The sequence below is a fragment of the Microtus oregoni genome, unplaced genomic scaffold (assembly GCF_018167655.1).
Source record: "Microtus oregoni isolate MIOR12 unplaced genomic scaffold, Mior012 000010F_ref0000083, whole genome shotgun sequence".
In the NCBI taxonomy this organism is placed as follows: Eukaryota; Metazoa; Chordata; class Mammalia; order Rodentia; family Cricetidae; genus Microtus; species Microtus oregoni.
The window spans coordinates 15,391,213-15,418,547 of record NW_024543069.1 but is presented as its reverse complement, the minus strand read 5'-3'; the positions used below and the strand labels follow the sequence as shown (position 1 = coordinate 15,418,547).

Below are 27,335 nucleotides of genomic sequence, written 5' to 3'. Positions count from 1 at the left end.
CCCTGGGATTCTCTATCAAGGAGATCAAATTCTGGTTAAACCAGAAATGACCTCAACAAGAATCCAAGATGAAGGAAACTCTGTACTATGTTGCCCTGTAGTAATAGGGAGCTGCGGGGCTGCGTCCCCAGCACCCCGGCCGCCTGGCTAGCTTATGCCCCGAAATAACAACACACAAACTGTATTCATTTAAACACTGCTTGGCCCATTTCTATCTAGCCTCTTCTAGGCTAATTCTCACATATTAATTTAGCCCATTTCTAATCATCTGTGTAGCACCGGTCTTACCGGGAAGATTCTAGCCTACGTCCATCCTGGGTCGGAGCTTCATCGCATGCATCTGCCCGGGAGAGGGGAGCATGTTGTCTCTCTGCTCCAGAGAGCAGAGCTGTCGAGTCTGAGCTCACTTCCTCTTCCTCCCAGCATTCTGTTCTGTTTACTCCTCCCACCTATGTTTTAACCTATGAGGGCCAAGCAGTTTCTTTATTGCTTAACCAATGAAATCAACAGATTGATATATGACACTCCCATATCATTGCCCTGTCATGATTTGTTTATTTTTCCATCATTCAGCCACAGTATGTATTATTCCAGTTAAGAAAAACAAAGATGGCAGCCAAAACTGGAGCCAAGCATGGTGCTAGACAAGCATACTAGTAGATGTCCTGTGGGCTATGAAACCGTCTCAAAGCCTTTAGAAAGCATCTTGAAAATTAGACAAGTTGATACTTGTTAGATAATACCTAATAATACCTAGTTTTGAATGTTTTCTGTATAGCCGGCATTAAAGTAGGCTTCCAACAGGAACAGTTTTTAAGTCTGTAACTTTATAATTAAAAACTAAGGTATGTGTTTTATAGATGTGGAGGATTAAGAATAAGGCTTCATATGAGAATAAGTGATATGACCCCAAACAGGTGGCCAGTGTTTAATTCCTTCAAGTGCTGGAAATTTTGCCTCTCTTATTACATCAGCCCTCACAGCTTCTTAAGGGCTTCACAGCCAGGAGCCGCTGGGCTGTGATATGCAAGAACCCTTGACTGTCAGGTCCAAAGGAAATGTCAATTCCCCAAACTCCAAAAGGCAATTCGTGCGTTCAAAAATGAATGTCTAGGCTCAATTCAAGCTGGACTAAAGAAGGATTTCTGGTGGTTAGATAAAAGCCAGAATTCCTTAGAAACCTGTGAAACCAAAGGAGATCTTTCCATCACCTGTGGCAGAAGAGAAGACTCTCCATTGGGTTTACCTGTGGCAGCTATCAGCATATCAAAGCCCCGCTGGCTTCCAGGTCCCCTCAGTTTCTGTTCCCACCACTTATTATAAATTTCAAAGCCCCCATGCTAGCATACTGGCCCTCTCACCTCCTTGGGCTTCCCTCCTCCCAGATACCCCTTTGTTCTCTCTATGCAGGTTTTCCCCCTGCTTCTGCTGTCAGGCTACCTCCTGGAGTCTCCCATCTCCCACGGGTAGCCCTGGCCATTTCCAGTCTGCAGGCCCTGCCCAATGTGTTTCTTTTTCTCTCTGTTCTGGAATCTTCCAGATGCCTCTGGATATTTTCTCTCTTCTTCGCAATAAAAACGTACACACACACACACACACACACACACACACACCAACACACACTCCACTCATGGAGTGGCCATTTCTGCAGTTTCTTTACTGAGCCCCTTCTCGCACATTGACACTTTGGCAAACCAAAAGTGTTCATTGCTCCCTACACCTCTTTATAACATACAGCAGAGTGTAAGGTAATCATTTGCTGTCTTTTCAGCAAGACTTCAAGGCCCATGAAGGCGATAATTGTCCATCTTTCCCTTTGCTGTCTCAGTCCTTGCACATAGTAGAAGTTTAAAAACTTGCTGGGCGGTGTTGGTGCAGGCCTTTAATCCCAGCACTCGGGAGGCAGAGGCAAGTGAATCTCTGTGAGTTTGAGGCCAGCCTGATCTACAAGAGCTAGTTCTAGGACAGGCTCCAAAGCTACAGAGAAACTTTGTCTTGAAAAAAAAAAAAAACTGTGTTGAAAAAGTGGCTCTAAAAATACTGTAACAAATTTCATATTTTGCTTTGTAATTTAACCTAGCAATAAGAACATTTTTGTTGAACGTTAATTAAAATACTCTGTAATAACTTTAAAATAGTTATCCATCATATTGCTAAAACCTCACGAGTCTCTCTCTCTCATCATCAATTTTCTTCCTTTTCTATAGTCAGTAATTACTACAGCCCATGTGTTTATTCTTAAACTTAATTTGCAAATCTGAAGTTTTGCGTTAGATGTATTTTCAAAAGTAGAACTGCCAGGTCTTAATTTGCAGATCTTGACTCAATATATGAGAAAGGGGAAAAAAAATGTAGTCTTTGTCTGACCCTTAGGATCTGAGCACAGTAATTGGGCAGTGCACAGCAAGGGTTGAAACACATGATGGTTGAATAAACGTATAAGCTCAGTCCTCATGGGTCTATCTGCAGTTTAAAAGTGGATACTCGCTAACAAATGTCTCTTACATTGATAGAAATTTAGATAGTTATTATAAAAGCTGTTAAATGAAACAGAAGATAATATGAGACAAGGAGGAGCAGAAAAGGAGCTCCTGATAAGTGTGGATTCATCAGCCTCCGGTGGGCCAAGAGGTTATGATCCTTCCCAGTAGAGTGGTCAGTAGACGGAAGTCTGGCATTGTGGGCTGACCCAGAGAACAGATAACCGAGACAGACTGTCTGCCTGGTTCTACAAACGCAATCGTTTGTAGAGGGACGGATTCACCAGGCAGTGCACAGCATTGCACTAGAAGGGCAGAGCTGGGAGACACAAGCAGAGTGGAAAGCAGCTAGCTCTCTCCCTGCAGAAGCTTTTCTGCGAGAGGAGACTGGAACAGACGTCTGTGAGAAGAACATTCCAAGCGTCTGCAAATATGAGGGCCTCTCTAGTCCCCTCTGGTCTGGCTCTCCATTCGTGACTTTGAACTTCACCAGGTCTAACTCTTTTTTTCTCAAGCCTGTCCCCGCTCCTTTAGGCCTTGTGATGCCTTTGCCTGGAACTCTGGTCCTCAGTTCTACAATCTTCCCATCCTCCAAGGGGCCACTCCGTGTCACCTCCTCCAGAAGTTGTCCTCGCGCTGGGGGGCGGGGGGGGGGTGAGGGTGTATGTGTGGGGATCAGCTCATGCCTCTACGCTTCTACCGCGTTTCCAGAGCACCTGTCACTCATGTTTGCTTCTCTCCTACGGATCTCCCCCAATCAGGATATAAGCCTCCTGGGGTCAGGACTTGACCTGTTTGATGGCTGTCATAGCCCTCCACCAGGAGCAGTGACTGTCTTCAAGCAGGAACTCAGCATGAGCAAGGTGAAAGAAAGAACGACATCTTTGAGATGTGCTTCATCGCTCTTAGGTCCTGAACTCCCGACTACCGACAGCTGTGAGGCGGTCACGGACCTGAAAGGCGCTGAAAGACTAAGCCGGCGGTCGCTTTCAAGGTTCCCTCTCCATCGCCCTTCCGGGGCCTAAGAGCCCACAGGCTACAGGTTGTCAATACGACCCTCCCGCCCTGCTTCTCATCTGCCGCCAACAGAACACACAAACAGCTTCACTTAATTTCTCTTTTTAAAAGAAACAGGAGGACATCGGTACGGATGATTCTCCACCATTTCAAGCTGTAAATTTCCTTCTGTCTTTTTCTTCCCCCCTCCAGTTGTTTCTGGCTGAGGGCTGATGAGGTAAAGAGCAGGATGATTGGCAGCTTACCAACTCCCACCTCTGGAGCTGGCGTCAATCAGGAAGATGCTGCTGAGAGCTGCAAGGCAGAGGTGGAGCAGAGCCTGGGAAGGCACAGGCAGGCACATGCATCACCAGTCAGGTTGCACCAGCTTCTGTTTTCCCTCATCTCTAAGCTGCCAAAGCTGACCAAACTGAGCAGGAACCCTGGCTGATTGGGTGATCCTGAGTCGCCTGTTTCTTTAGGCAGAGAATAAGGACACAGCCCAAAGAGTGGATAGTTCAGTCTCCAACAAGCTAGCCATGACAAACTTCTCTACATACTAGAGAGGTGTGTGGGACTGGGGTTCACTAGTCTCTCAGCTCTACTCCTCGTGTGTAAAATGGGTACACAATGCTTGCCCAGTAAGGCTGTGGCTCTTACATAGGCACCTTGGGAGAACATACAGACGGCAGCAGCACCCTGCAAGTGTTCCGTGCAGCGCTGTTAGTTAAGAAGTCGGGCTTAAACAGACAAAAATCATTAAGTGAAAAAGAACCACGCATACATTCTGAGTGGCTGAGCTTCTCCAGTTTTAAAAGCCAAAGGCGTTTGTGACACAGAGTAATTCACGGCTTTATTATATTGTCTAGTTTCACATGCAACTGTCCAAATAATTGAAGTTTTCACTATGGTAACAAAATGTCAGACTGCCGTATTGTCGACAGTGCCTACTTCTTACAGTGATTTTCCTCCTTGTCATAAGATGACACCAGAGGGGAATATGGATGGCTTTGAAGCCACACCAAGGAGTTCTCAAATCTGCCACGAGTTGGCCATCAATACTGGGATTCAGCTATGAAGTCCTGTCTTCTAAATCTTATTCAGGATCAATTAACTTCTCAGCCTGAAAATCACAGACACTGACTTTAGCCAATTGAAATCTATTGCTTTAATTTTCTCGGGTGGATTATTCATCAACCAGAAGACAAAATACTTCACAGGATTTTAAGGTCGTTGTACAGCAATTAATTTAAAAATGCCTGAAGTCGATGTTTAAAATGTATTTGTGCCTCTGCCCCATAGAGAGGTAGCTTTGTTTCCCTGTGCAAGGGGACTTCAAATATTTCAATTAAATACGGTTTAATCTGCCGGCTTGTAAAGAACACATTCTGCCGGAGGCTGAGGTTTAAGCTGCTCTCCTCTCTTTTCTTCCATTCTGGGCACCTACAGCAGAGCTTTCCCTTTAATCCAACTAAAGTCAGGATTGGCACAGATACCTCTGCCCATCGAACCATCCAGAACAGCTGTCCTCACTAGCCACCACCATTTCCTGCCCTCGGGTCAGACACCTCTTTGCTCCTGGTGACCACAGGAAGAGCGATGACAAGTTGGTTTAAGACGTAACAAACAGATCCCGAGAGAATGAAAAGAGCAAGATGAAGATGAGGGTAACCTAAGACCAGCAGTCCAGCCTGGCCAATCACCAGCCATTGCAAAGGTTCACAGCACCACCGCAGGCCATCTGGACTCAATTTCCACTAGTGGCCAGGTCACATTTTCTTATTTTCGTGGAGAGGATGCACATCCGTCATTCTAATAGCCGGTTCACAGCACAGCTCAGAAGCTAATGTGTAAAATAAGATCTTGAAAACTAAGAATGCTCCGGCGTCTTGAGCGTGGTTACAGAGGAAATGACTTGCAGTGAAAGGGGATTAGCTTTAAGAGATCCTCAGTTTTCCTCTGCTTTTATTTAATTTCCCAACCTGGTGTCCAAAGTTTTTCTCATTGCATCTCTCAACCAAGCCTAGTTTCAGAGTCACTAGCTCATGGGCCTGCGGGGAGGAAACTTACCCAGTGTGATGCTTGCCCATGTATCTTCTTGTCCTAGTCTTTTGTTTTCAAAAGCCAGGTCAGATCTCTGGGTCCCGCCTCATCCTGTGTGGTTTAGTATTCATTATAATACTGTTAGGTTAATTTCCAACAAGCTGTATTTCATCTCTGGTACCCTAGGGTCCTGACAGACTCTTTAAAATCTTCATGGAATGAGATTATGGTTCTGTGGGGTTTTAATATATAGTATTTTTTTTTTTTGGTTTTTCGAGACAGGGTTTCTCTGTGGTTTTGGAGCCTGTCCTGGAACTAGCTCTTGTAGACCAGGCTGGTCTCGAACTCACAGAGATCCGCCTGCCTCTGCCTCCCGAGTGCTGGGATTAAAGGCGTGCGCCACCACCGCCCGGCCAATATATAGTATTTTTATTTATTCTTTGAGAATTTATATGTGGATACAATGTATATTGCTTATACCCACTCCCACTCTCCACCAGTTTCTCCTAGATCTGCTTATATTCCCTCCAAACTTCCTTCCTTCCTTCTTTCCTTCCTTCCTTCCTTCCTTCCTTTCCTTAAATCCACTAGTATTTCTCAAATATACACAGATTTGGGCCATCCACAGGGCCATCATCAACTTTCCAGGGTTACATCCCTAAAGGAATCTGACTTTCCCTCCCCAAAAGATCAACCATCAATATGGCCTCAGCAATGGGTGGGAGGGAGCTCATGTTTTCTTCTCCCACCCATGCTAAACTATTGGCTGGCTTGCCCTTATGCAGGTCCTGTGTAGAAAACCCCAGCTGCCGTGAGCTCATGAGCACAAAGCCATGCCATGTCCAGAAGATACTGTTTAGAAGACACACACACACACATGCATGCACAAACGTATACATGCTCGCATGCACTCGTGTTCTGAGGCATCCCTGAGACTTGGAGAAAGGGTATGTTTCATTTATGGATGAGCACACCCTACACTTTTTGTGTTTTACAATTGTATGGGTTTTGATCACCCACATTCCATACACAGCAGTTGCGTATAAGTCCCCAAATTCCTTCTTTACACTCAGCCTTTCTTCTCACCTCCAAACACTGACTACTCCCTCTACTTTCATCTTTGCCAGAAGGTCGTATAAATGGAACCAATGATTCTTTCACTTAGCAAGCTGCATTTCAGATGCGGCCATGTTATTCGTGTAATCGATTGTTCCCCTCTCTGGACTGCCAAGTGGTATTTCATTACATGAGAGCCTAATGTGTTTATCCATTCATTAGTTGATGGACATCTGGGTGGTTTCCAATTTGGGGTGATTGTGAGTAAAACTGCTATAAATATTTGAGTACATTTCTCTGTGTGTGAACAGACGTTTTTTAATTTACTCAAGTAAATACCTAGGAATAGAACTGCTGAATCACTTAGCATGAATATGCTTAACTTTCTAAGAAGCCATCAAGCTGTCTTTCAAGTGGGGTATACCATTTTGTACTCTTCCCAGCGAGGAATGAGAGTTCATTGGCTCTGCGTCTTTGCCACCTTGTTATGTATTTGTGTCTGCTATTTTAATGTTTATCTTATAGTTATATTAATGCATCTCATTATGGTTTTAAATTGATTTTTCCCAGAATATAGTAACACTGAGCTGATTTTCTTCCTAGAAGTTTAATTGTCACCAAATAACTTCTTCAGGCCCCATCCCTTCAACACTTACGTCATTTCATATTGACCTTTAACATCTTTTTTTTTCAGAATGTAGCTTGCCTTTTCAACCTTTTAATGATATTTTAAACAAAACAAAAAATTCTAGATTTTTGTTAAATTTAATCTCTCTAAATTTGGACAGATTATCTTTTTGGTCCCTGTGGTAGTTTGAAAGAAAATGGACCCCAAAGGGAAGGGCACTATTAGGAGGTGTGGCCTTGTTGAAGTAGGCGTGGCCTTATTGGAGCCAGTGTGTTGCTATAGGGGTGGGCTCTGAGTTCTCCTTTGCTCAAGCTACACTCAGTCTGGTACACAGTTTACTTCCTGTTACTTCCTGCAGATAAGGGTGTAGAACTCTCAGCTCCTTTTCCAGCACCACACCTGCCTGCATGCAGCCATGTCCTTCCATGCTGATAATGGACTAAACCTCTGAAACTGTAAGCCACCCTAATTAAATATTTTCCTTCCTAAGAGTTGCCATGGTCATGGTGTCTCTTCACAGCAACAGAAATCCTAAGACAGTTCCATCCCCACAAACTCAGTTAAATCCAAAGCCACAAGATTTTCTCTGACATTTCTTCTCGAAGTTTTATTGTTTTATCTTTTGCATTTAGGACTATAACCCATTTAAAGTTAATTTTTATACAGAATATGAGGTCTGTATCACTTTTTTTTAGGATAAAGACAATTGTTCCATCTGTTCCAGCACCATTTACTGAAAAGTTATTTTTTCATTGAATTGCCTTTGTACCTTTGACAAAAGTCAGCTAAGTGTTGCACATATGACCTCTCTTGTTCTCTCTGTTGTGTTTTATACTCCTCCTATACTCCTCATTCCTTTGACAATGCCACATGCCTTGATTATTAAACTCTCTATTACACTCTAAAATCAGGTAGTGAGAATCTCCCAAATTTGTTCTTCATTTTCAAATTGTCTTGGCTGTTCCAGTATTTTTTTTCACCTTGCCAAGTCAATTTTAGAACCACCCTATTAATATTTATAAGATACTTTGTTAGGACTTAAAATGGGATTAGGCTTACTTCATAGATCAAAACGAAGGGACCTGACATCCTGACACTATTGTAACCTGCTGTGCATCTCCGTTCGGTTAGATCATCTTTTACATCTCTCTTCCAAGTTTTACAATATTTTCCTTTACAAGTCTTAATTATATTTCGATAGATTTACATCTCGTACTGAAAAGGCTATTGTAAGTAGCAATGTTCTTTTCAATTTCAAGTTCTAGTTACTTGTTATTAAATACGTAATTGATTTCTAACATGCATGACATTGATTTATGTGGCTGCACGTGCCTCTACTTGTGTTGGAATGAGAGAACAGTTTGCAGGCATCATTTCTCCCCTTCTACTGGAGATCCCTGGGGTTGAACTTAGGTCCTCAGGCTCCGCAGCAAGTGCCTTCACCCACTGAGCCAGCCAATCAATCCACAAATGACTTTTCTATGCTAATGTGATACCTGTCAAATTTGCCAAATCCATGTGCTGGTTCTAAGAGAATTTAGGAGATTATTTGGGATTTTTTTGTCTATTTGTTTGGGTTTTTTGTTTGTTTGTTTGTTTGTTTATTTATCAAGACAGGGTTTCTCTGTAGCTTTGGAGCATGTTCTGGAACTCACTCTGTAGACCAGGGTGGCCTCGAACTCCCAGAGATCCGTCTGTCCCTGCCTCCCAAGTGCTGGGATTAAAGAGGTGCTCCACCACCACCCAGTGAGATTTTTTTCCAAAAAGACAATTACGCTGTTTACATAGAGATAGTTTTATTTATTCCTTTTTAAGCTTTGGGCATTTTATTTCTTTTCATTGCAATATATTATTTAATAGTTTTAATCATCTAAACACCAAAGTATTAAGACCGAAATAATTAACTCTGGTAGTTTCCATCACAGAAGAATGACTTCTCCACCCACCCACTGGTGATTCAGTGAAATATTTGCCTAATGACTCCAAGAAAATAACTTAAATTCACATAGAATTTCTTCACGGTGTTTGCCCTCAGATGATTGGGCACGTGTCCTTCCAGTTAGGATACAGTTAGGAGGATCAGTGGATTGAGAACGTGAATCACCTAAGGAGCAGAGGTAGCCAGAGTCAGTGCAGTGCTCACCTTTGACCACTTTAGGGCACAAGGGACTGAGCCATCCAGGAGACATCCACATTGCCCAAAGGGCATTTCTTCTCACCCCCTCTTGATCTCTTAGCAGCCTGCAGCATCGCTGCCAACCTACCCCCATTGAGGCGGTCTCCTGATGGCCTCCTGCATAAACCCCCATCCGAGCCCCCAGAACCTTTGCCTCTCCTCATTTCCTTTGCTAATGTATCTTCCTCCCCCACTGCAATACAGAATTGGCGCCCCTGAAATTGTCCATCCATCCCTTTGTCTCCACGAATATGACTTCTCTTAGTGTTGTCTCTGCTCATGGTGTCTGGTATCCCTAATCCCAGAAAAGCCCATAGGTCCTAAGGTAGATTAAAGCTATCTTGTTTCTCCAACAAAGCCTAGCAAAGTGAAAAGCACCCTACTTCGATAAAAAACCACGCCCCTTTCCCCGACTGTCCAAGTCAGAAGCCCTAGAAGGGTCCATTACTCCCTTTTCACCATTACACTTAATCAATTAGTCCTCCGTGCTTGTGTCTGCAAACACCTGCAGGCTCCCTTGCCCTATCACCGTGAATCTGACTGACAGCATCACTTCTCATCAGGACCACCTGTGTAGCCCCCTAGCTCCTCTCCTGCCTCCCTTTGACCTGTGTTTCCCAGCTTATGTTTTCCAGGAGTGGCCCGTGCAGAGTAAACCCCTAGCCTACCCCCTAATCTACAAGGCTCTGCTAGATCCAGCTTCTACTCCACTCCCCGCTCACGGGGAGTCACTCTTCTACTGCCCTGGGAGTCTGCTTTCTCAATGCCTCTTCCAGTCTGAGCTCTCGTCCGCGCTGTTCACTCTGCCTAGAATGCTAGTCCCTGCTTTATCCATTAAGCTCTCTGGCTCTAGATTTAAATGTCATTCCCCTAAAAATGTTCTTCCTGGCTGCCACAGCCGGGCAGTCTTCCACCATATCACCATCCTTTTTCTTAGAGATTATAATTACTTCATTTCTCCCTTTCCCTTCCTCCTCCTGCATCCCTGTTCTCTTTCAAATCCACAGCCTCTTTTTTCATTAATTGTTGTTACATCCACACATGTATATACACACATATATACATACATACACACTACCTATTCTGTCTGTATAATGTTACTTGTATGTATGTTTTCAGGGCTGACCATTCGGTATTGGCATACATATACGCTACCAATTCGATCTATATAATGTTACTTGTATGTATGTTTTCAGGGCTGACCATCCAGTATTGGATAACAGTGTGCCCTCCACCAGCAGACTGTTTCTCCCACTCCCAGCATTTCTTAGTTGCCCATGCTTCTTTTTGTAGGGTGAGGCCTTATGGTCTTTACCTGACTATCTTAAATTTAGATCACACTATCTTTTTTATTTACTCTTATAATTGTTAAGAACTTTAGAGAAACTTTACAGAGTTTAGGTGAGAACAATTCATGAATCAGGCAGCCCTCAAAGCTGGAGACAGGACAGGTTGGGAAATTCTACTCCGTGGCATGGGCAAGCATCACCAAGATAGAGTGAGGGGCAGGGACAGTTGCTTGGCAGACTGCTAACACCAAGACTGGCCTGTGTTTTCTTTATCTGAGCGTAGTCTAATCAGCTGACAGTTTGTGATTGTTGAAGACTCAGACACTTGTTACCAACATATATACTTAAGTTGTGCCTTCCATGAGTTTATATATCATTTGGCGGCAGGCTCATCATGCAAGGGCTCGAATTATGGAAACATCCTTAGGCCAAAGGTATTTTAGTATAATATAATCAAATGGACACCTCAGTTGACTGCATATTTCCCCTCCCATAATGTAAGTGCCATGAGTCAGCAGCTACCTGCTACTCAGCCCCTCCTGCAAGCCTAGTTCAAGGCTCCTACCCATCAATTGCAGTCACATTCACAGTATAAAAATGTACCATATGGCCCTCACTGTCACCTGGCTTGACAAATTAAATGTACATTTAAAAAAATAGAGAGAGAGAGTTCCTTTGTAATTGCCAGGTAAGACACGGCGCATTGCAGAGCGGAGCGCGGGGAGTCAGAGAGATGTTGAGGTAGGATTTGCAAATGACATCCCGAACAGTATAGTGTTCTGGCCACAGGAAAACCAGGTCAGATCCGACTGTGTCCGCCACCTACACAGCAACTGGAGCCTCTTACATATGCTTTCCGTCCGTCCCTGCTGTGACAGCCTTTAAATTGGGAATTTTGTCAGGCATAATATGCTTCTTCCTCGGGCAAACGCAAGGTGCATATTTTACGTTTAAAACTGTGAATAATATCTAAGATACACTCATCCACAAGCAGGCAATTTAGAACAACACGTTCGGCCTGCTAATCTTCTGCTTTTAGCATCTCCAATTCGCAAAGGAACTGGGAGCCGCAGAAAGGCATGCACTATTATGCCGAGATGCTGCTGCCGTTCGGTTCACACTATTCTGTTATAGCCTTCAGAGCAAAACGAGCCTGGGGCACCATAAAACAACACTGGGCCTCCCAAAAGAAAACAGAAGCAAACCTTCCAGGCCTCCACAAGCCAGAGCCTTCCTCCAGATGACTTCACTGAGGCTTGAAGCTCCAGGGTTTCCAGAAATCTGACTGACAGGATGAAGTGCCCCATGTCCCCATACTGATGTCATTCATGTCTAATATTAGCAGCAGAGCGTTTTGGGTTCACCTGGGAGAGGGGAGCTTTTATTTTTGAGTCGAACGAGAACAGATACTAAAAATGAACATGGCGAGACTTCCTTCTGGCGTATCTGACACAGATAGAATAGGGAAGCCTGCGTAGCAAGACTATTTTGGATCAAATGGGGCAGGAATCCGAGCTGGCTGGAAGTCCAATGTGCTTTAAGACATGCTCTTCACCTCGCTCGTGAATTCTGAGGAATTAAGAAATACAATGAAATCTGATCAAGACATTTGGTCACTCAGCGCCACCAAAGATCATGATGGGCTTGTGAAAACCCTACTTGGGTGGCAGAATAGACCCAAGCGATGTGTTTCAGCTCAGCGTGTGTGATGTACTTGGTTGCTGGATGTTGTGTCCACACGTACAAAGAACTGAAGGTACCTTTGGGACTCAGTGGGTCCCATCTGTCAAGTGTTTGAGCTTCTGTCATCTCGCAGGGTTTAGATGGGTCAGAGGAGCTGGTCACTGCCACATTTCTGACTCCCATGAATTTGGACAAAGTCAGGGAAAATGTTTGTCCTAACATTTGGTATAACTGCAGTAGTCCTGGGATTTCATGCCCCGCGTGAGTGGCGTTTCCTCCCACCTTCTCTGCCTGTGGATGCCTTCTCAGCAGCATCATATGTCCAGAGTGATTTATTTATGGGGTGCTCATTTTGAAAACAAAGTAAGGGCAGTGCATCAAAAGACTCGGACACCTCTATTGTAAGGAAAATGTCTGCCACTTAAAATGGCCAAGTAAGTTTTGTAACCATTCTCTGTAGGAAATGAAAATATTTAGAGAAGATACCAGAGATTAAAGAGTTGAAAGAAACAAAACCACTAAGGCTCCAATGGGGCTGTGATCAGTGGATCAGCATTTGTCTGTAATCGAACTTTCCTTACATTCCACATTTTCCTAAGATGTTTATTCCAGAAAGGCTGCCTTCTATGTGTAACTAGCAATGGAAAGGGAGTGGGCTATGGTTACTTCTTGCTACTTGGCCATTTGTTTTTGCTGATAGTTCTCTAGTTCAGTCTTTCATCCTGACTGATCATTAATTGTCTTATGTCACCACCAAAGGGAAAATAGGGCAGGCAGTTCTCTGCCTTGGGTGGGTTGCTAAGAAAGTGTTCAGTCACATCAACTTGCCATTTTTGAACTTGTTGGAGAGCTCTGGTCTATACAGGCTTAGCCTTAAAGCTGCCTTGCTTTGCTTTGCCTTGTTGAGTGGTTTTTACTGTTGCTATCTTGTTTGTTTGGCACTGTTATTCCCCCTCTGTATCATTCTTAAATTCACTAAATGCTGGTAAAGTTCCCCAGCAAGCCTCGTCTAGATCTGTTTCCTCATGCCAAGCACAGAGTGCCCAGCCCGTGCTCCCAAAGACTCCTGAACTGTGATGACATGTTATGTTCTACCTTGTTCCTCCTTGGACTTGGGTTTTTGCAAAGTAGAGAGCTGTGCCTTGTTCCCCACTGTGTCCCAAAGTTGTGCCTGGAACACAGTGACCTCTCATTAAGCATTTACTTCCCCATCTGTGCTGGATGTCTTTCCTGGGAGACTCCGGTGCCCACCTGCATTTCATTTGTTGCTTTATTTCATCTTGAATGGTGTGTTCTTTCACTCTTTCTGTTAAACTGTCTCCTCTCTAAGTTCCCATCTTTGGAAATAAGCAGACTTGTTACAGAGGAAGATCTTCCGGTTGCACTAATGATTCCCTCCTCCCCAACACACACACACACACACACACAAAAAAAAAAAAATCAAAGAACAAACAATGCCTTAAGAATTTTTTTCAAGGAAGATGTCCAATTACTTCTCTCCGATCTAGTAGTTCAAGACATGTTTCACACGAACTTGCATGCAAGTTTCCTTGCAGTCGCAAATAGTCAAAGAGTGTGGGAAAATCCAACACCATATCTGTTAGAGCCAGCAGCCAGGCAGCACTAAACGCCCCTTGTTGGCCAACTGTATACCATTATCACAGTTAATCAGATTCCACGCACGTAGAAATGGCACTGAATGAGTGCCACAGATACCAATGGCCCATCCTACTAATGAAATCAAACCCCAGGATGCTTTTTCCTAGGGTCCCTCAGCTAGTGGAGCAACGGGTGAGAACCCCAGGCCTCTCGTTCTGTGTTCTGATGTGTGCTTCACTAGCTATGCAATCACAGGGATCACTTAGGTGGTATTTTATAGGCTATAAAAAGCAAGAGAAAAACTGAGGGTGAAAAAAATGAAAGTACTGTGATGGAGGAAGGTCATTGGCTAATAAAGGCACTGCCCTGGCCCATTTTATTGGTTAGAGGATAGGTGGGAGGAGTAAACAGAACAGGACGCTGGGAGGAAGAGGAAGTGAGCTGAGTCTCGACAGCTCTCCTCTCTGGAGCAGACGCCTGGGAGAGACGCCATGCCCCGCTCACGGCATGAAGCTCCAACCCAGGATGGACTAGGCTAGAATCTTCCCGGTAAGACCGGTTCTCACAGATTATTAGAGATGGGTTGATCCGGATGTGAGAATTAGCCTGTAAGTGCTAGAGCTAAAGGGCCAAGCAGTGCTTAAAAGAATACAGTGTCTGTGTAATTATTTTGGGGCATAAGCTAGCCGAGCAGGCGGCCGGGGTGCTGGGAACACAGCCCCGCCGCCCCTATTACTTCAGTACTGATTCCTAACTCTAAAGAAACCAAAGCGGCTGACAGAGCGAGGAGAACAGGCTGCTAAAGGGATCCAGGTTTCGCTCTGGAGCAGAAGCTGGAAGGGGACTGTGCAGCATGTGGTCAGAATAGGGGAGAAATTTTCCCCAAAGTTGCAATTATTTCAGCTTTGCCTCCTTGGTGTGATCTGCACACCGGTTCTATGAGACATTCGCCAGGTGGGAATTTAGTGTCTTCTCTGAGAAATAGTAGTTCGAGGACAGAAATGGGTTGATTCTGGACTTCCATAAAGACTTAAATGAACGCTACAACGCCCGCTTCCACCGCTATGCATACTTAGAAAGCTACGTTCCTTTTACTTGATGAATTTTTAGAGATGAAAACAAAACAAAAAAAAAGTTGAGAAATAAAAGACGACTTCTTCTTTAAAGGGTTATCTGAACTTTAAAGGGTTATCTGTGTTAATTTTCTGCAAACTTGTATACAATAGATTATAGTAACGATGGATTTATGTGTATTCTTCATTTGGAAGTAATAGTCTATCTTAGAAGGCATGAAGTCAATAAGTCAACATTTATTATGTGCGTCTTCTGGGGCATTGTCTGTGATGAGTGATCGAGAGTTGGTTTGTGAAAAAGGTAAATGCCCTTGCTCTGGAAGAAAGCACTTTCTAGAAGGAAAGAGAGAGACAGGAAATGTAGTATTAAATTAATAAAGACAATTGAAAATTGCAAAGCTTCGTTTTGTGGCAGATAATTTGTTCTTAGGCTAAGCCTGAGAGATTTTTGAGTTTCTCAATGACAAAATGAAATAGGAATGCCATGAAAATAGCAGAAAAAGAGAGGAACTTCCCAAGGCCGCGAGGAGATTCTTCTCTGCTTCAGCGCTTGTCAACGAAGATAATATTCAGGGCTAAGTTGCATGTTGCTTCACACGGGGAAATGTTAACTGTGTTACTTTGCTTTTGTTCTAGGAATCTTGGGAAATCAGGACTCAGAGTGTCTTGCTTGGGTCTTGGTAAGTACTCTGGGTTTTATTGGAGGAACAGGTGGGAAGGTGGGAGCCTGAGGGGTTACCAGAGAGTGACTGTGATGTAGGTCAATCAGGGTTTGATCTCAGAGAAGGGAGACTGGCCAGCTTTTCCCCATTTCCACTCTGAACTTTTCCTTCTTAGCATTCCCCTCTCCCTATCTATGCCCAGGGACCCACCATGTCCATTCATCTTCTCCCTCAAGCAGAAAGCAGCCTTAGAGGAGGAGAACCATGCTCCTCTCCTGCTCACCTGGTGTATAAGATGTAAACATACATACATGTGCTTACCTTGGACTGTCTTCAGTTTACCTGAATGCCTCTCTATTCTTACTTCCCCTTTGACTAATTAATTTCTCCACTTATTTCTCGAAGTTGCTATGTATTTTGTGTGTTTTTAAAAAGCTACTCCAAATTATTGGGAGCAAGCTAAGGCCCACTCAAGTGTTGTCAGCCGACAGAATCTAGAAAAACAAGGGAGATGGTCCTCTAGGCTTTCCTGTCTGTCGTCATCTTGATTATGCTGGTTGCTATGGGAAGACCCATCTGAACTGCGGATGAAACCATTCCCTGGCAGTAGATCTCAGACTGAACAAAATGGGGGTGGGGATGCTTTTTAGGATGGAAATGTTTATTCTGTGCCATTGTACAGTTGTCAAAACATAGTATGGATATTGTGCTGTATGTATGTCAGGCTGCGTCTAAAGTCGGGAAGGAAAGAAAGAAGTTTGCTAGGTTTACAAGGAACTCACGAGAAAGGATCACTGTGTCCACAGAGCATGACCAATCAAGAGTCTTTATTCCAACTGACTAGGACCCCACACAGGTGTTCAGGGACCTAGATGTGGTTCAAAGTGCCCAGAATACTGGGATTTTAGGAGCAGAGGCCTTGTCCAGGCATCTCATTTGGCAGCTTCAGGGGGTGGGGGCGCTTCACACAGTAAGCAGTTGGAATTAAACCGTTTCAACAAAAGTGAAGTGGTTAGCCAGTACCAAGGAGAGCTCTGAAAAAACAAGCAGCTAAGACAGCGGTTAGCTGGAGGAGGTTCTGCACAAGCAGTTTTAACAGTGACTGAGATAAGTTAGCTAGGACATCCTGACCTGGGGTTTCTAGAGGAGATGGAGATCAGATTCTGGGGAAACTTGAAAGGACCTCAGCAAGACTGCAAGATGGAGGAACTTCTGCACTCCTTTCTCTACCGCACTGGTGTTCAGTTCGGTTTCTCCTTTTCATTTGTACTCACTGAGACACTAATGTGGAACAGTATCATATACACATTCACCTCTCTAGAAACGCTCGCACAGACACATCAGATGGCATCTCAGGTGACTCCGAATCCAGTCAAGTCAAAAATGAAAATCAATCGTCACAAATCTACACCTTGTCAATTTGATATCCCAACATCCATTTTAACTGTAACCTTCTGCTATCCTCTTGAGTGTCCTCCTCCACGACCATCTTAGAATGCAAAGTTAGTCCAGCTGCAGGAGTCCCTCCAGATATCAACAATTCCACCACTGTTCAAAAGTTCAAAGTTGCTGGTAAGATTCAAGGTAGCAGGCCATGCAGTGGTGGTGCACGGCTTTAATTCCAGCACTTGGAAGGCAGAGGCAGGTGGATCTCTGTGAGGTCGAGACCAGCCTGAGCTAGTTCCAGGACAGGCTCCAAAGCTACTGTCTTGAAAAAAAAATAAGGGTGGCCTCTTAACTGTGAGCCCTGGTTTAAAAAAAAAAGTTAATACTTCCAAAATACCACAGTACAGAAACATCCCCATTCCAAGAGAGAAAAATGGTGATATACCAAGGAAAATATGGGTGAAGATTTTTGAGTCAACATGTAAAACACTAAATCCTGCAAGTCCACACTGAAAGGTCTCAGATGTGAGATGGTTGTTAGGGGTAAGGCATTTTCAGAAGCGTTATTAACACCATGCATAGGCAGAAGAGTGACCGCGTGGTCGGGGCGTTGAGGGGATTGAGGTCCACAAACCAGCAAAGGGCAGCACAGCAGGAGTGAGCATCTCTCCTTACAGCTCCCTGAGGGAACAAGCCATTCCCGCAGGAGCCAGGCTATATAATTCCCAAGCAGAACACAGGAAAGACAGCGGGGAGCAGCATGTGTGCCCACTAATACTCCCTTTCGCATAAACTCATTTCCCCTGTGAGAAATCCTACCGCTTAGAGGTCTTAGCTAGAGATTCACAGACAATGGTCTCAGTGGAATTCCTGTCAGGCAGCAAAGGGCTGCTTCCGTTATTGTAGCCTGAGAGGTCTGGTCTGAAAGCCAATACATTCTTATATGCATCTGGTACCTGGGATGCATGATGAAGTCATCGGGACCTCAGTGGTCACTCCTGCCATTCTAGCTACGCCACCTGTCTGATGTATCAGCTTGGAGACTTTCTCAGCAGATATTCCCCCCCACCCTATCCTGGCCTTGCCAGCATCCTTGTTTCTCCACTGTTACCGAGATTCTAGCTTCACAGCTTCATGGAGGAGCTTCTAAGTTCTCCTTGGAGGGAATCTGAACCTGCCGCATGTTGCTTGACCTCAGAGGCTTTCTGGAAGCTTGTTGCAAGACTCTATAGCCCAGTAACTGCTGCATTTTGCATTTCTGCAACATCCGGCATCATCCAGAAGATGCTGCCAAGGTCTGTGCTGGCTCAAAATACAATCTGACCCTCTTCTATCTCAGCCATAGCTACTGTGTCTCAGTAACTGAACCAGGAAAGACACTTTCCTAAAGGATGTCTTGAGTAGGAAGTGCCTTCAGTAGGCTTCTCAGCTCAGGGTCTCTCCTTTCAAATGAATTTGTCTTTCCACGAGATGGTGCCTTCAATGGACAGAGTCTTGCCTCAGTTCTAGTCCCAAGGAAGAGCTCAAGGTTTGTTTTTAAATAATGCTGATCTCTGTAACAATTATAGTGGCATCCTTTTTCACAAGTTATGCCTATAAGTTTAAACTCCTTTACATGCATTTCCTTGCTAAACTACGTATTTTCCTGTTCTCTATCACTGGAGATACCACTAAGAACAGTGAGCAGAGGCCCCACCTCAACCTAGATGTGATGACATCATGACATTCCCTCCATTTTAGTCCATAACTTTCTCTCTCTCTCTCTCTCTCTCTCTCTCTCTCTCTCTCTTATTTTTTAAATATTTATTTATTTATTATGTATACAATATTCTGTCTGTATGCCTGAAGGCCGGAAGAGGGCGCCAGACCTCTTTATAGACGGTTGTGAGCCACCATGTGGTTGCTGGGAATTGAACTCGGGACCTTTGGAAGAGCAGGCAATGCTCTTAACCACTGAGCCATCTCTCCAGCCTCTCTCTCTCTCTCTCTCTCTCTCTCTCTCTCTCTCTCTCTTAGAACAGGGTCTCTATGTAGCTCTGACTATCCTAGAGCTCACTATGAAGACTAGGCTGGTCTTGAACTCATGGAGATCCACCTACCTCTGCCCTTGAGTGCTGGGATTAAGAGCATGTACCCCTACACCCAACTAATCCATATATTTTAATTCAGCATTATTCATGTTTTTGAAACTCTAGAAGAATATATACAAGCTATAACACGAATGGCATGAATGGCCTCTAGTTCGGCTCCCGGTAGAGTCTCCATTCTGTTCTGGAACTTTTGCGTCTATTCTTTGCTATCCGCATTCCGTCAGCATTCTTGTGTCATCCCAGAATAGTCCGCTATTCTTTGGCAATAGAACTCTAGCACTGTGGCTTCAAAATCTTCAGCATTCTTCCTTTAAACTGGTTCAAAAGGCCTGTAAACCAAATGGTCAGATTTCATATACCAGCTTCCCAACCTTTCACACCCCGTCATCCGTATCAGTCACTTTTCTCACTGATGCAGCCGAATATCTGGCAAGAAGAAACCATGTAGAAAGGGTCCACTTGGGTTCACAGTTTGACTGGGACAACCCATCATGGCACAGGATGGAGAAGCTGCGTTAGTTTGTGTTCTGTGGTAAGAACAGCATGTCCTAATGCAACATGGCGGAATAAAGCATTTATTTGGCTTACATTCTGAGACCCCAGACACACGTAAAGAGTGGTTCTCCTCCCTCTAGTTAGAATTGTATGGAAATGTTCTTGCAGGCAAATGCTCCCAGAGATGTGTTTCCTAGGTGACTTTAATATCTGTCAATTTGACAATAAAGATTAATTAAATTTCACCAAGTTTTTTTTTTTTTTTGAGAATGTGTATGGTAAATCGTAATTATACCTTATTGAAAGGAACTTCTCGGGGGCATAAGATTTAAAATATAGTAAATTAAGTAAAAATATCAGATGAGAAGATGACTCAGCAGATAAAATGTTTGTCACACAAGCATCAGGTCCAGAGTTCATAACCCCAGAACCCATGTAAAAGCCATGTACGCATAGCTGCCTGTCTACAATCCCAGCATGGGCGCGTGGAGACAGGAAATCCCTGAAGCAAGCGGTTAGCCAGACAACCCAAAACTGCAAGCTTTGAGATTCTGTCAGAGATCCTGCCACAATATACAAAACAGATACACTACACAAGATACAACTGGGAAAAAGACTTGGCATCAACCTTCAATCTCCATCCACATAGACACACAAACATGTGAGCCTGCAAACTGACATGTACCCACACACATGCAAACATGCATGTATCCTACAAATGGTACATATACTCAAAAAGAGAAAGTACACACACACCACATATAGATGTATTTAGAACTATGATACAAAAAAAATTAACCAATAGTTTAATTTTCAAATTTCAATTTTCAATTTCAGTCTTGAAGTTGGAATAGTTTAGTCAGTAGGCACATCGGAAATTGAGCACGATCTAGTCCTTGTGGCAAATACTTGCAATCCTAGCACTTGGGAAGTGGAGGCAGGAAGATCAAACGTGCAAGGTAATCTTCTTCTACTTAGACTGAGCTACCTTTACTGCTCAAAAAGGAAAGAAGAGGGCGGTAAGATGGCTCAGTGAGTAGAGGTGCAGGATGCAGAACCTGACAGCTTAGGTTGTATCCTTGGGATCCACGTGGTGGAAGGAGAGAACCAACTCCCAAGTTGTTCTCTGACTTCCATATGTACACCATTGACATACACATGTGTGCACACATGCATACATACACACGTGCATTTGCATACACTCTGCACACAAACACAAATAAATAAGGATAATCTCTAAACTTTTAAAGGAAAAAAAAACAAACAAATTTAAAGGAAAATTCAAACAAAAGATGCTAGCAAATTGAAGAGGCCCCAAAATATTAAATATGTCTCTATAGAGCAGACTGCTGCATATCTGTTTGTTTGTTTGGTTTTGTTTGTTTTTCTGTGGTTGGTTGTTTGTTTGAGCTCAACCTGTATGAACCATTTAGTTTAGTGAACTTCAAAATGGGTATAATCTAAGAGCAGTAAGTATCAATTTGAGCGTCAAGGTTTTTAAGCCCAAATACCTATGATAAGACACTGTGTAAAAACAAAACAAAACAAAACAGTATAAAACAAGGCAGTTCATGAGGCTGACTGGCTTCATTCGAAACAGGTGGTGGCATGATGTCCTTTCAGGGTGTGTTTCTGCCGCCTCTGTGAAGAAGAAAAGATTAAATATTCGCAGGAGGAATACTGCACCTGCCTTAGGTATCTCATCAGGCTCCCCAGACCCCCGCTGTCAGATCAAAGAAGCTGGGTTACTGCTCAAGGCTTAGATGTCAGCTCAGTCACCATGGCCCATGTTCATCTGAGACATTGGAAAGTAGGCAATCGACACTTCCGGGCAATCAAAAGACCGCAGATATCTTTTGTCGAAATGCTATAAAGGTCATAGTTAAAGGCGACAGTTCTGACCTTCTCTGTTTGAGGAATGGCTAGAAGCTTCTTGCCTGCCAAGCTTTCCTCTGGCAGGTGAAGAGCAGAGAGAAGAGGAGCAGAACAGAAGGATGACTTGAGGATGACCTGAAGATGCAGCTAAGGAACACAGGCCTGGCTAGGAGAAATAGAGGAAGGAGGGGCAACTCTCACCCGGAGAGAGCATCAGCAGGCCCAGTCTGTAAACACACCACCCACGTCATCAAGACCTAGTAGTATCAAAAAAAATAAAATAAAATAAAAATGGAGGGGAAAATGAGCAAATACAGTCTAGAATAACCTCAGGGCTTCTGTGGCAGCCAGAGCCTGAGGAGGCTAGTAGGGTAAGTTAGTGAGCTGAAACCCTGCTTTTCAGCTTTTCCCATCTGGGCCCCTACCCTGCAGAACCACAGCAACCTTCTAGAGTACAAGCAGTGAATCTTACAGCTAGGCATTGTGGGTTTCTCTCTAAAGCCTTGCGTGTGTGCAGAGCGTACTGCTGGCTTGTTTCCCTCTGTCTTTGCGATGCTCTCGCTGTGCTTAAATATTTTGACACCAGGAGCACATGACATTAAACATTTAACATGGCTAGTATTCTTTTTATGATACCCTTCGTGATTCCCATTTCTGTTGCTAAGGCCATGGTAAACTAGCCACCTCACCTATTGTTATAGCAACAGTCATAAGCGTTTATGAAGTGCCTCCAGACGCCTGAGAGACCATTTAAAAGTACAATTTCTTTCCTCAAAGATTTTTTAACAATTTTCCTGTATAATGCAAACAGAATGAAGTGTCAGGAGACCAAAATACCTTTGGCATCCAAGTGGTGCATGAATATTAAATGCACAGGGGCGTTCTAGTCTTTCAAACAAAACCACAACACATACATAGAAAATGAGTAGGCATTTATTTTTCTATAAAATAGGACTTGTACGTGTACGTGTGGATACGTGTTCCTGTTAGTGCACTTGTGTGCACAGGTACCTGTGTGTGTCCCTTGTGTGTGGAGGCCAGCAATCAGCCTCTGCTGTCATTCCTTGGGAGCCAGCCGCCTATGTTTCTCATGGACTTGGAGCTTGACAAGCAGTCTGCACTGGTTGGCCAGGGAGCCCCCAAGATCTACCCGTCTCCCTTCCCCAGTGCTGGGAGTAGAAGCATCATGCCCCACCCCCAGCCTTTTAAAACAGATTCCGGAGGCTGAACTCTGATCCTGGTGTTTACACAGCAACCGCTTTACCCACTGAACTTTCTCCCGGGGCCCTACCCAAATGGGATTTGAAGTGAATAGCTAATGGATAAATTGCTTCCTAAGAATTGCTGACAAACATCGCCTCTGAGCACTTGCCTTTGCTCGAAAGAGTCCATTAGGACCAAAGACACAATGGGGGGAGGAAAATAGTAGACGAACCTTCCATCCAACAATTAGAAGAATGCGAATAGAAAAAAAAAAATCAGAACCCATGATTGGGCAATTGGCAGGAAGAGTAAAAAAAAATATAAACATGGCTTTCCTAAAAAGCAATCCCATTGACCTTGGGAGAGGGTTGAAGGGGAGGGGAGAGACAAGGGGGGGGCGAGCAGAGAAAAATGTAGAGCCCAATTGAAATCAATAAAATTTAAAAAAAAAAAAAAGGAACACCGTTATGAGAGACTCTGTCTTTGAAGAGCCCACCCCTGCCCAAAGCCTGTGGTAGAGCAGGCAGTCTCAACCCTTGTTTTGTGTCTCTCACTGCTATGGGGGAAAAATCATCTAACAGTTTAAAGGAAGAAACACTTATTTTGCTCATGGTTTCAAAGGTTCAGAGCATGGCCAGTATTTCTGAGCTCATGGTGGGTCAGTACAGCAAAAGCAGCAGGAAGGAAGAGGCTGTTCACCTCATGGCGGACAGGAAACAGAGGGGATCACAACAGGAAGGGGTGGGACAAGTTACAGCCCCAGAGGCATGCTTCCAAGGACCCGATTCCCCCTTCCAGGCTCCACCTTTGAGAGCAGCCATCTCCCATGACTTTTTAGCTCACCAATGGATCAACGTGCTTTAGGTCACGCCCCTCGGGATCTAGTCCTCTCTGGAAACACCGGCTCCCCTACACTCAGAGCTGTGCTTTACTAAGGCCCTGGGTGTCTCTCGATCCAACCAACTTAACAATAGAGACTAGTCATCCTTCTCCCTCCCGGGCAACCTCAGCCACATATAACCTGCAAGGCACATGCAGCCATTGCCATCACCCACTGTCTCTGCATCCCAGACCTTAGCCTCCTCGGTGAGAAGACAGTAGTTTGTGATGGTTAGTGTTAACTATAAAGTTGAGAGGATTTAGAATCCTCTAGGAGGCAAATCTCTGCACACACCTGTGAGGGATTATCCTCTTCGTTAGCCTCTGAGAATGTCCTCAAATGAGCATCTTGATCAGGTTCATTGATGCTGGATGATCTACCTTAGCTGCGGGTGGGACCATTCCCTGGCTAGGAATCCTGGACTGAACAGAACAGAGAGAGAGGAGTATAATTACCCATGGCTCTCTTCTTCCTGATTACAGATTCCATATGACTAACTGCTGCAGGTCCCAGTTGACCTCCCAGCTGTGATGGGTTCTACTCTTGAGCTGTGAGCTGAAGTAAACCCTTCCTCCCTGAACGGTCTTTGTCACAGTGTTTTCTAGCAGCAACAGAAAAGAAACAGGGACACTGTTGTATTTCAGCTCTAAGAGAGGTCGTGTGCGCATAGGCAGATTCAGCACGACTTCTGACAGTAGCTGACTTCCAACTAGACACTGTTAGAACATGAACTGAGTCTTGGCATCCCTGCCCAGCATTGGGGTGGCAACAACCATCAGTGCTCCCTGGATGTAACCGGAGCTAGAATCTGTTTCTACCAGGGATCAGGCCCACTTTCACTGTGAGACTTCAAAGTCGGAATGCTACCAAGCAAAGAAGGTTTTGGTTTTGTGTAGATGTCATGAATGATGCCCTGCCTTTTAATTGTTGGTCCACTACCTAGATGATACCATGTGTTTCCCCATAGCCCCTCTACTGAGCATCTTAGCCACAGCATGTGTTGTATATATACAGTTCGAATCCCAGTGTTTGCTCTAAGTTTATAGAGAGATTATTCTTCAAAACCTTCTGCAGTACAAACACTCAGATTCAGGTTCCATCATCTTGATCAGTAGTACACTTGAGTTCCTTTAACAGTGAAGGAAAACCACTGGGGGAATCATTTGGGGTGCCACCTTCCAGCAGAGTTGAGGGGTTGTGCTTCTAGGATGTTCATTGTAGAGAATGGCACCTCAGACAGCTATCTCTGGAAGGACACCATAAATATCTTAGTGGTCTCCCTGTGGGTCAGTGTTCACATGCCATAGGGGTCACAGCTCCAGATACAAATAAAGTCCCAGGTCTTCCTAGATAGACTGAGGATGAATTAATCAAAAGCTTTCCAAGACAATTGAGCAAAAATCCTGGATCCAAGCCATGCAAAAACAGTTTCAGAAAAAAAAAAACTCACAGAAATTTCTAGATGAGATACTAAGTTCTTCAGGTCCATGTAGCAGTAGACTCATATGGTGTTTGTGAGAAATCAGATTGAGTTCTGCAAGGCTTTTCCATTATCAGGCTGATCTCTGAGTGGCAAAATGGCTGCCGTAGCTCCAAGCCTCATATCTCATTGGCTGTGGTATCCTTCTGTGAACCAGTTCCTCAAGGACTTCAGACAACCGTGAACTGCCCAGCTGGGGATATGGTTTTGTGGTACAGCATTTACCTAGCATGTATGAAGCCCTGTGTCCATTTCTAGTACCCCATAAACAGATGTGGAGAGATGGTCGGTGGTTAAGAGGGCACACTTTGGTCCCAGAACCTACATGGCAGCTCACCCCTGCTTGGAACAATCTGTAGCGCCAGGCTGGTTAGATACCACTGCCTCCAAGGGTACCTACACTCACACAAACATAGCCACACACAGACATAAAACATACACATCTACACGTAATTAAGCATAAAGTAAATCTTCTTTAATATTTTTTTAAAAATGAATTACTACACACAACTGAAATTGCATTCTCAGAAGAAATGTCAAGGGCTCTTTTCTAAAGAGAGGAGACTTTGGTTGACTCTAAGGCACACATGACCACCATGATGAGTTAGACCCTTCCGATCATGTTCAGCCTCCCTGAGTCTTTATTAGGCTGTTAATAGCTATGGTCAAATATCTAAATTCTCACTTTCTCTTCGACATGAAGCATGCTCAGGGTTTAGGGAGTCAGTCCACATTCACCTCCTGCTGCCTCAGCTTACCTAGTGGACAATTTCTTCAGCTTCGGTTCCCCCCCCCCCTTAAGATTTATATTATTTCTATTTTATGTGATGGGTGTTTTTCCTGCATACATCTTTGTGCACCATGTGTGTGCAATGCCTGTGGAAATCAGAAGAAGGTGTCAGATCCCTTACAAATAGAGACAGGTGTGAGCGGCCATGTGGGTGCGAGGAATCAAACCCTGGTCCTCTGCAAGAGCAGCCGGTTCTCTTTACTGTTTGATCCATCTCTCCAAACCCCAGCTATGACTTTTTAACATATTATTGTTTTGATTTTTGAAGTTGCATTCATGAGAGAAGGTGCCTGCTCCGCACATGTGGAGGTCAGAGGGCAGCTTGCAGGGGCAAACCTCTCCTTGCAACATCTGAGACCCAGGAACCAACTCAGGTCATCGAGTTTAGCAGCAAGCGCCTTTCCTCCTGGGCCATTTTTACCATGACAGGCTTTTAATATATTCTTTCCTACACGTTCCCAATAATCTTGAAGGATCCGTGAGATTAGTGGCTCATTTACAAACAAAAGCTTCATCCTGCCACCTGGAGAATGAACACACGCAAAGGAGGCATCTGAGAGAGCAAGGCAGAAAGTACCGCTTCATTTCATAGCTGACGACTAATTAAAGTGAGAAGAGAAGGAGCTGCCCAACATGTAATTATAGAAAACGGCTGATGAGGTTATGAGCAGAAGCTAAATCAGAGCGGACAGGCAAACCGCGGGGACGACTTAAGGCTGGAGAGAGGGAGCAAGGGGGATGAAAGGCTTACTCGGCACTCTGAACTCTAACAAGCTTTTCCCAGCCGCGGCTTCGCGTTCTTTCTTGGTCTCTGACCTCATATTCACACTGTAGGCTCTACCAGGCTGTTCCTTCAGCCTTCACTCAGAAGAAACTACAAGAGCCGCCTGGGTCTTGTCTCGTGAGTTCTCTGAGGCTAGAGGCCGACTAAGCCGAGCGCATCCCGTAAGAGGGGGAGTCCAGTGCACCGCTGGTCCTTCCGTGTGCACATGACTGAAGGACCAACAAACAGATTCTATGCTGGGAAAGTGAGAGGAAAGGTCACAGGGGCAGATCCTAGCACAGTCTGTCCTAAAGGATCCTGGTTCTCGGGCTTCAGCGCCCCCATAGACTGCTTATTTGAAATGCTGTGTACTGATAGTCCACACACCAGCAGGTCACAGATGGGGTCCATCCTAGGGAGTGCCAGCTCAAAACCCTGGATGTGGGCCTGAGTAGTAAGTGAGTTGGCCAGTCAGGCCTCTGCCAGTACTGCTCCTCCCCCACACACAGGTGAGGGTCAGAGCCCCGCTCTCCAGCACCCACCTCATCGGGGGGTCAGATCTCCTGCAGCTGTGATAGGGGGTGGAGGCAGCTCTCCCAGGACTGGGGTCAACAGCTCTAGCTCTCCTGTGTGGGGGCAGGGCCAGATCTCCCAGAGAGGTGAGCGCAACCCTCAAATTTCAACAGGC

The 27,335-nt window shown here is 44.6% G+C and overlaps 1 protein-coding gene across 2 annotated transcripts in view; it reads left to right on the top strand.

Annotated features, from left to right (window-relative positions):
* The window catches only part of Kcnab1 (potassium voltage-gated channel subfamily A regulatory beta subunit 1), a 338,359-nt gene that overhangs the window by 226,321 nt on the left and 84,703 nt on the right, over positions 1-27,335 (top strand). For both annotated transcript variants that reach the window (XM_041659149.1, XM_041659150.1), the window contains exon 2: positions 15,660-15,703. In XM_041659149.1, the coding sequence (XP_041515083.1) occupies positions 15,660-15,703 (44 nt within the window). The remainder of the gene's footprint in view (positions 1-15,659; positions 15,704-27,335) is intronic.